This window comes from Mustela nivalis (assembly GCF_964662115.1).
Source record: "Mustela nivalis genome assembly, chromosome: 17".
Classification (NCBI taxonomy): domain Eukaryota; kingdom Metazoa; phylum Chordata; class Mammalia; order Carnivora; family Mustelidae; genus Mustela; species Mustela nivalis.
In genome coordinates, this window is record NC_139036.1 from 16,657,844 (window position 1) to 16,668,348 (window position 10,505).

The 10,505-nt window shown below is 38.8% G+C and overlaps 1 protein-coding gene across 1 annotated transcript; it reads right to left on the reverse strand.

Annotated features, from left to right (window-relative positions):
* Positions 1-1,318: 1,318 nt before the first annotated feature.
* Positions 1,319-2,269, reverse strand: LOC309851634 (olfactory receptor-like protein DTMT; the record flags this gene model as incomplete). Its single annotated transcript, XM_082707221.1, has 1 exon — positions 1,319-2,269. The coding sequence occupies one exon, from the start codon at positions 2,267-2,269 to the stop codon at positions 1,319-1,321; it is 951 nt and encodes a 316-aa protein (XP_082563347.1).
* Between the last annotated feature and the right edge of the window lie 8,236 nt (positions 2,270-10,505).

Below are 10,505 nucleotides of genomic sequence, written 5' to 3' on the forward strand. Positions count from 1 at the left end.
AACAAAGATATGAAAGAAATAAATGAAAGCACAATCAACTGACAAGTGAGTGAAACTGAATAGAACACACCATTACAATGGAGGAATGTGATTCTATAGTCTCAAGATGAAGCATAGTGTGGTCGTGAGGATCTTGGGCTATAAGACAAATGGCCTAGGCTTCAATCTAAACTTCTTATTTGATGTTAGATGGTAAACTAACCTTTCTATCATTTTAGTTATAAAATGGGGATAATAATAGGACCAACATCATAGAGGTGGTAGGTTAATAGATTGGAAAAGAACCTGACACATACAAAAGCACCCAACAACTGTTTGCTATTTGTTTTCTTTCAAAGAGTGATTTTCTGTGCTCGCTTCGGCAGCACATATACAAAGAGTGATTTTCTGCTCTGGCTCGAAAAAAATAGAGTTAGAATTAAAGGATAGAATGAGGCAGGCATACGGATGGAGAGAGGGAAATATGAGATGCTTTTAGACATAGTGCAGAATAAGGTGTATATCGAAGCTAAGAGCTCCAGAAGTCTCTGTGTTCTGTTGGGTTTTATTCTTTCTTTGCTTGTGCACATTACTGAGGATTCCTAGGCAGGAAAAAAGCAATGATTACAGTAATGTTTTAAGAAGATAATTCCTGGGGGTGCCTGGGTGGCTCAGACAATTGAGTGGCCAACTCTTGATTTAGGTTGGGATCATGATCTCAGGGTCATAAGATAAAACCCTAGGCTGGGGCTCCACACTCAGCAGGAAGCTGGCTTCAGGATTCTCCCTCTCCCTCCACCACTCCCCCTGCTCTCCTTGTATCTCTCTCTCTCTCTCTCTCTCAAGAGGATAGATGAATCATGAAGAAGAAGAGAAAAAAGAAGAAGAAGGAGGGGGTGGGGACGGGGAGGAGAAGAAGGAGAGGGAAGAGAAGGAGGAAGGTGAGGAGGAGGAAGAGGAAGAAGAAGAAAGAGAAGAAGGAGAAGAAAGATGAAGAGGAGGAAGAGGAGAGCAGAAGGGGGAGAAGAAGAAGTAGAAGAAAATTCCTAAATTTAAATGAATAAGGTATTTTGCACAAAGGTATATAAATCTTATTTTCAAACTTCAATGCCACCTGGCAAGAGGGAAATAAGGACTCAGAACAGACTGGTTTGCTGCCCCCAACTCTACCTCAAAACAGCTAAGTGGTCATCATAGTTTCATATTTGCCTCTAATATGATATCAAACAAAAAGTTTGAAGGGTTTAAAATTGAAAGGGAAAAAACATGGATTAAGAGTAATTTTTCATTATCAATATTACTATACCCACTGAATTAAATAATGTGAAAATCTCAATTGTTACCACTTTAGAGAGAAAGATATTTTATTTTTCCAAAAGACTCTTCCCAGGGCTCCCTTCATGTCTCTGTTCCTCAGGCTGTAGATGAAGGGGTTCAGCATGGGGGTGACCACAGTGTACATCATGGCCATGACAGTCTCCTTAACAGTAGAATTATTAGTTGATGGGCACAAATAGAGACCAATAATTGTCCCATAAAAGAGAGACACCACAGAGAGGTGGGAGCCACAGGTGGAGAAGGCCTTGTGGATGCCCCTAGCAGAAGGGACCTTGAGGATGGAGGATACAATCCGCACATAAGATATGATGATGAGCAGGAACGGGATGACAAGAATGAGCCCTCCCATGATAAATATCACCAATTCATTAACACGAGTGTCAGAGCAGGCCAGTTTCAGCAGAGCAGACATATCACAGAAAAAGTGGGGGATTGTGTTGTCTGCACAAAACCACAATCTGGCCATGAGCAGAGTGTGTAACATAGCGTGGAACATGGTCAGCACCCAGGACAGCACCACCAGGGAGAGACAGAGCTTGGGGCTCATGATGGTGGTGTAGTGCAGAGGGAAGCAGATGGCCACATAGCGGTCATAGGCCATCGCCACCAGGAGGAAGCTCTCCAGGTCTCCAAAAAACAGGAAGAAGTACATCTGGGTCAGGCAGCCAGCATAGGGGATGGAGGAGACTTGGCTCTGCATGTTCTGCAGCAATTTGGGCATTGTGACAGACGAGAAGCAAAGGTCAGAGAAGGATAAATTGCTGAGAAACAAATACATGGGTGTGTGGAGGTGGGAGTCCAGGCGAATGAGGACAATGATGAGAAGGTTCCCCAGGATGGTGGTGACATACATAGTCAGAAACAGGGCATAGAACAGGTCTCGCTGATCTGGATCAATGGGCAGACCCAGAAGGAGGAAATCTGAGACAACAGTTTGGTTCCTTTCTGTCATTCTGTGATGCTACCATATTTATGAAGAAAATAACAGACCTTAAAATCCAAATATAAGAAATAAACATATGTCTATTGCATGTGGCCTATTGTCAAATGTATGGATGAGTGAGGATTAAGGCACAGGTGGCAACTGGGTCTATTGAAACTACTCCATCAAAGTCTCCAATGACATCCAAGTCTCTGAATCAGATGACAGCACATTTAACACCAATGATCACTTCTTCCTTTGTAAACCTCTCCTGTCTCTTGATAATTGTGATACCTCAGTTTCATGTTCTTCCTGCCTGCCTTGCAATACCTTCACCCACTCCTTACAGAGCTCCCCCTTCCCGGTCATCATTTGAATGTTGGTTGTCCTCAGAATGTTTTCCTTCTACACTTACCCTAAATATGAAAGTGAATCCCAAATGTATTTATTCAGCCTACATAGCTCATCTGAGCTATAGATATGGGTGTTCAGTTCCCTGAAGACCATCTTCCCTATGTGTCTCACTGTCACTCTGAAACCAATCTGTCTTAAATATCTGAAGTCTTGTCTTCCTTGCCCTGTAGGTGCTCCACTCCCAGTAGCTCTAGTAGTTCCATGACTGGCAGTACCACCTACAAGGTACTCAAGCCAGACTGAGGGCTCCCTTCATGCTTGTCACTCATTTACTGTATGTTACCAATCTCCCTTTCTACTCACTTCTCATATAGACCCTGCTACCCATCCCACAGCCATCATTCAGGTCACTCAACTTTTCTCACCTGAACCATCACAACCAATCTGGTCTCTCCATATTTACTTTCACTCCATTCCATCCCATTAACATTACCCAGAATTGTTCTTTTTATGACTCAAACCTGCTTGTGCCACTATTCTAATTGAAGAGTTTCCTCTTTCTGTTAACATAAAGATCAAAATGATTAACATGACCCACAAACTCTTTTATTTGATCAGATCAATTAGCTCATGTTTAATCCTCTCTCCACTCCAGGCATACCAATTATTTCTGATTTTCTCAAAGGCATCCTGCTTATATCCCACCATATCACATCATGTCCTCCATTTACTTACACAAGCTGTCTGTATTTCATCCCATTCTCTGTCCTAGGAATTGGCCCAGACCATTAAATCAGGATTATTTGCTCTTTGCTAGGTTTTAAGGAAAGGGAAAATTTCTATCCTGTTCATTGCTGAAGCCTAAAATCTAGAACAATGTGTGGAGAAAGAAAGAAAGAGAGGGAGGGAGGGAAGGAGGAAGGGAAAGAAGAAGGGAGGGATAAAGGAAAGGAGGAAGATAGGGAGAGTAGGAGGAAGAGAGGGAGGAAAAGAGGAAGGGAGGAATGTAGGAAGGAAAAGGAAGAGAAAGAAAGAAAAGAAAATTTATGCCACCCAAGGGATTTCCTATTTGTTTCAACAGACACCAAAAATTTTGGAGGTTGAAACATCCACTGACACCGAGCCTTTCCAAATCTGAGCTCCCTTATCTAAATCTGCTGTACTGATTTCCAGATACTGTACTGCAGACTGTCCAGAATTTCTTTCCCTGGGTCAGCACACTACCCCATCTGAAGCTATCCTGCTCTATGTCTTACACTAATCTACACAGACAACAGTGCTATCAATTTTTCCTTAAAATTTGCCCCACACAACATCAATATTGTAGCTTTGGGAGGTGGGCAGGAACAAATTAGAAGAAACTAGACAGATGTGGAAGTTGGGAGATCATGGAAAAGTGAAAAAAAAATGAGGATAATTTCCAGTCTCTTGGATCTATTTCTGGTCTCCTCCACATAGCCTTCCCACAGTGTGACGAGCATTTCAGGATGAGAAAACATCTACTAACCCTGAAGAGAGAGAAAAGTGCACTCACTGCAGGACATTCACCAAGATCCAGGGGCTTAAACCAGGCATATGCATATGTTCTCACACTTGAACAGAGGACAGAAAGATCTGTTATTAGGTATTACTGGAGGAAGGAGCCATCTCTGACTTCTCAAGAATTTCCTTTTCTGGGAAACAAGTGGGATCCATCTACTGTATAAAACACCTGATTAAGAGCCCAACTCAGAGATGACTATAAATGTTGCCATTGAGGAGCCATATGAACTTTACCTACTCCTTTCATTTCTCTACATCTTACCTCCTTCAGCTTTAAAATGTCAGTACTGGCTTGTTCCTGCCCACCTCCCAAAGGTGATCAACAAGGAATAAGTTGTTGATCAACTTATTCAAACTGAAATCTCTTTTGAAAAATCTCTGCAAAACACAAAGGACTCTGTCATGAAATATTTACAAATACTATTTGAAATACATATTGAATCTGGTGACACAAATGAAGCTATTTCTAGAATGTTAAGCATGTGTTGTTGTTGTTGTTTTTTAATTTAGACTGCCTGAAGAACAATCCCACAGAGTCACATCATAAAACCTTAGTAACCTGAATGCTAAGAAAAAGTCTAAGGCATGTACCCTCCAGCCTAACTTACCAAGTATGTTTCAAGGGGACGTCAGGGTTTTTTTCCAGGACCCCTCACTCTTTTATTTATTATAAGCTCATGGAGACTCAGTCTCTGTAATCAACACCTGAATCTATACCATCCCTTTTCATTTTCTCATTTTGTCTTCCTGAGCCTGGGGGACTTTGGGTCCCAGTGGAACCTATGTCTTGGGGGGGGGGGGACATTAATAACAAACAAAATAAATTCCAAACCTCCCTGGGACAAATCCCCTAGGATGTCTAAAGCAGGGACTTCTTAATTACTGGCCATATTTAGGTAGGGGGAGAGGCAACAGAGGAAATAGCTCATACCCCAGTCCCACCAGGAATACACCCTGGTTACCACAGTCCAGAAGACTTCTTCCTTCTTTGACGTCATTATTTTGACTCCTGACATATTTATTTGCCTTCTAAAGTGCTTAAGTATGCCTTCTGAAGTGCTTAAGTATGCCTTCTGAAGTGCTTAAGTATGATAACCTATTTTTCTAGAGAGTTCAATTATTGCTCCTGAAATATCATCCTGAAAACAGGAAAAGAAACTTTCCTTGTTGATCAACTTATTCAATAATTGAGTCCCATAATTTATCCCTGCTACATTTAGAAAAAGTAACTGTGACTTATTTTCACACATTGCTTGTCACTTAGTGATGAAATCTCATTGCAGTCTGTAAGCACAGTGCCTTCACTACACCCTCACTTTCCTAGTCACTCCCAGCCACATTTGACAGCTGTGTCTTGGATCTTGGATCTCTGTGAGGCAACTGGATGAAAAGAATAGATGGAAAGAAAACAGTGTTCTCAGCAAACTAAATAACTTGTGCAAAGATTTAAGAATTAAAGATAATATGGCATATTCAGGGAATTTGAGCACAACTATCACATATTGTTGAAGGAGGAAACGCAAGGGCCAGGGTAAGAGAGTCGGGCAGAGGACTGGTCAGGCAAAATCTTGTAAGGTGTGCTTCTTCATCCTAAAGGCCATCTTCATTCTCAGAAAAACATCTCTAAATAGTTTTAAGGAGAATTACGTGTTAAAATTTCATTTTTAGGACAGTAATTCAGATTAGAGGAGAATTCACTCACATTAAAAAAGGAGAGAAATCATTAATTCAGTACCCCAGGTTAGAGATAATGGTTACTTGAATTCAGATAGTAGCAACAGGGTTTCAAGGTGGATATATTAGAAGAATGTGTCACTTATTAACACCCACTAAGTGTCTTAAACAAACTAACATTTCTTGACATGAGGCTCTCTGGAAATAAAATAAACAAATCTCTCCATTCACATAGAATATAGTGGGTTGCATCAAACAATGTGCTGCTGCAATGATCATTTTTAAAGAACAAATTTTTACATCATGAAAGGCATCAAAGAGTAGCAAAAGCAACAAAAGCTACATAAATTAGTTTCAGAGAGAGACAGAATGTTCTGAGATGAGGTGAGTACAACTGGCTAATTTTATGTTAGAGGCTACTTCCTGAGTCTGGGCACAGACTGAGACAGGATATATGCTAAGGAAATATGAAGCATCAAAGCTTATAGCAGTTGTACAGTACTGGAAATCTGAGGGGACATAAACACATGGCTGCTTTTCTTCTGGACATTTAATGAATCTCATGCAATTCCAGGGAATGAGGGTGAGTTTTTTAAAAAGGCAGCACAAAATGTCCGACAGTCCTTCAGAACTGAAAACCAAGGTTCATCAAAGGAAAGGGGCTTCTTTAAACACATGCCTGGCCTTTCTGTCAAGATTACTTGCCAAAATTTGAAGTTTTATGGTGCAAGACAATAGAGAGCTAGGAGGAAAACAAACTCTAAAGAGAACCTCCCATTATTTCTTAGAGCTGAGGAACTCATCAGGTTCTCAATCAAAAACCTAGGAGAAATACACCCTAAGAAGTAGTAAGTCTGCAGCCCAGCCCTAGGCCAAAATCAATCCCTGGCTGTAATGGAGTGATCAGCCCTTTCACCATATCTGCATAGCAGGAAAGGGAGAACCATCTCTGGCAGAAGATGACATCATCTGGAGCCACAGCAATACTAATGGTAATAATGTCCAGCATACAATGAAAAAGACCAGAAATATGGAAGATGCAAAACACTGTGGCCAATAATAAAGAATAAATAAATAAATAAAAGAGAAGTAAAAGGAAAAGGAAAAGAAAAAGAAGTAGCAAAGACAAGCTGATTTTAGAGGTAGCAGATAAGGAATTTAAACTATAGCAATTAATATCTGAAAATAATAAAGGGATCATAACTTTCATCAGCAAGTGACATATATAAAAAGAAATCACTGGACATCCCAGAAGTGAAAAACAGAGTATCTGGAATTAAGAATTCAGTGAATGAGTTTAATAGCCAACTGGAACTAGCAGGATACAGAACTAATAAGCTAGAAGACAGATCAATATAAAATACCAAAATTGAATTAAAAATTTAAAAGAATAAGTTGCTGTGGCTGATATTGAAGAGACTACTGCCTATGTTCTCCTCTAGAATTCTGATGGATTCCTGTCTCACATTGAGGTCTTTTGTCCATTTTGAGTTTATCTTTGTGTATGATGTAAGAGAATGGTCGAGTTTCATTCTTCTACATACAGCTGTCCAGTTTTCCCAGCACCATTTATTGAAGAGACTGTCTTTTTTCCACTGTATATTTTTTTCCTGTTTTGTCGAAGATTATTTGACCATAAAATTCAGGGTCCATATCTGGGCTCTCTACTCTGTTCCACTGGTCTATGTGTCTGTTTTTATGCCAGTACCATGCTGTCTTGGTGATCACAGGTCTGTAGTAAAGCTTGAAATCAGGCAACGTGATGCTCCCAGTTTTATTTTTGTTTTTCAACATTTCCTTAGCAATTTGGGGTCTCTTCTGACTCCATACCAATTTTTGGATTATTTTGGATTCTTTGAAGAATACCGGTGGAATTTTGTATCCAAAGGCAAAGAAAACAAAAGCAAAAATGAACTTTGGGGACTTGATTAAAATCAAAAGCTTCTGCACAGCAAAGGAAACAGTCAACAAAACAAAGAGGCAACCCACGGAATGGGAGAAGATATTTGCAAATGACAGTACAGACAAAAGGTTGATATCCAGGATCTATAAAGAACTCCTCAAACTCAAAACACACAAAACAGACAATCATATCAAAAAATGGGCAGAAGATATGAACAGACACTTCTCCAATCAAGACATACAAATGGCTATCAGACACATGAAAAAATGTTGATCATCACTAGCCCTCAGGGAGATTCAAATTAAAACCACATTGAGATATCACCTTACACCAGTTAGAATGGCCAAAATTAACAAAACAGGAAACAACATGTGTTGGAGGGGATGTGGAGAAAGGGAAACCCTCTTCCACTGTTGGTGGGAATGCAAGTTGGTGTAGCCTCTTTGGAGAACAGTGTGGAGATTCCTCAAGAAATTAAAAATAGAACTTCCCTATGACCCTGCAATTGCACTCTTGGGTATTTACCCCAAAGATACAGATGTCGTGAAAAGAAGGGCCATCTGTACCCCCAATGTTTATAGCAGCAATGGCCAAGGTCGCCAAACTGTGGAAAGAATCAAGATGCCCTTCAACGGACGAATGGATAAGGAAGATGTGGTCCATATACACTATGGAGTATTATGCCTCCATCAGAAAGGATGAATACCCAACTTTTGTAGCAACATGGACGGGACTGGAAGAGATTATGCTGAATGAAATAAGTCAAGCAGAGAGTGTCAATTATCATATAGTTTCACTTATTTGTGGAGCATAAAAAATAGCATGGAGGACAAGGGGAGTTAGAGAGGAGAAGGGAGTTGTGGGAAATTGGAAGGGGAGGTGAACCACGAGACACTATGGACTCTGAAAAACAATCTGAGGGGTTTGAAGTGGCAGGGGGGTGGGAGGTTGGGGGAACCAGGTGGTGGGTATTAGAGAGGGCATGGATTGCATGGAGCACTTGATGTGGTACAAAAATAATGAATACTGTTATGCTGAAAAAAAATTTTTTTAATTTTTAAAGAAAAATAAACAGATAAGTTCATAAGAGCTATATGGGCACACACTGAAGATCTAACATATGTAACATTGAAATCCAAAAAAGACAGGAGAAAGAAAATAAAAAAGGGGATCAATATTTGAGAAAATAATGACTATTTTCTGAACCAATGAAAGACAGAAAACTACCGGTTTAGTTTGCTCAGTTAACCCCGCTGTATAAATTCAAACAAAACTAAATCTACACATATGAAACCAAATCTAAAGAAAAATCTTAAAGCAACTGGGGTTGAGAGTAAGGGAACATTATCTTCATAAGAGAAACAATTAGAATGGCAGCTAACTTCATAACAGAAATGATGAAGAACAAAAAAACAGTACCATGCCATTTGTTAATAGAGATGATATACAGTAAAAACATTCTTCAAAAATGAATAACATTTCCTGACAAATAAAACTACAGGAATTTGTCACTAAGGACTCCACAAAGAAAAATTTTAAATATTAAAGGAGATGTTGCAGGCAAGATGAAAATGATCATAGACTGAAACTTAGAAATGAGATTGGAGTCTCGTATCTCAAACATACAGAAAGGGTAAGCATATGACCAATTATTGAAATACTGCCTCTACAAGACAAAAAATTATAATGTCCTGTGAAGTTTAAAACATGTGTGGAGATAAATTTCATGATAATAATAATGTGAAGATAAAAGGTGGTTAATGGAGTTTAAATGTCCTAAGATTCTAGTAAAATCATAGAAATGATAAAAGAAAAAAATCACTTGCATTCAGTTGTAATAAGTCAAGGATGCATGTTATAATCTCTACAGTAAAAGAAAAATAAAACACTGTATAAATAAGAAGTATATATAAGGATAAATAGATTTAAAATATTAGACTTTTGAATTTTGAAAGAAGATAAGAAAAGGAAAAAAGAATACAAACAGATGGGTAAAAGAAAATTTTAAGTGAGATGCTAGATATAACTTCAAGCATATCAGTAATTACATAAATCTAAGAGGTTAAATACTCCAAATGAAGATTAAATTTTTCAAACAAAATAAAAAAATAAAAACCCAGCTATAAGCTGTTTACAAAACACACATTAAATATAAGGAGTCAGAAAGTTTAGAAGATATACCCTGTACACAAAACTCAAAAGAAAATATATACAGTGGAGATTTTTTTAAGGAAGCGGTAATATTGGAGGTAAAGAGTGATATTTTGTAATTAAAAATAAGATAAACTAGTAGGATGATATCACTATTCTAAATTGGTATATGCTTAAAAGGATAGCTTCAGAATATATAAAGCAAAAAATTATAGAACTAAAGTTAAAATTAATAAAAGATATATAAAAATTTTAAAATAAACAAATGCACCATTATTCCATTCCAGCATGAAAGCAATCATAGACAATGTGTAACTGAATGGGGAGGGGTGAGTGCATGGGTGCCAGGTCATTAAGCATCTGCTTTCAGCTCAGGTCATGATTCCAGGGTCCTGGGGATTTGTATCAAGCCCATGTCCAGCTCTCTGCTCAGTGGGGAGCCTGCTACTCCCTCTCCCTCTGACCTCCACTCTGCCACTCTGCTCCTGCTCTCTCTCACTACCTCTCTCTCTCTCTCTCAAATACATAAATAAATAAAATCTTTGAGGGGAAAAAAAGAAAAAATTATGTAACTGAATGAGCCTATGTTTCAATAAAATCTATTTATAAAAACAAGTGACATGTAGATTTGACTCACAAGCT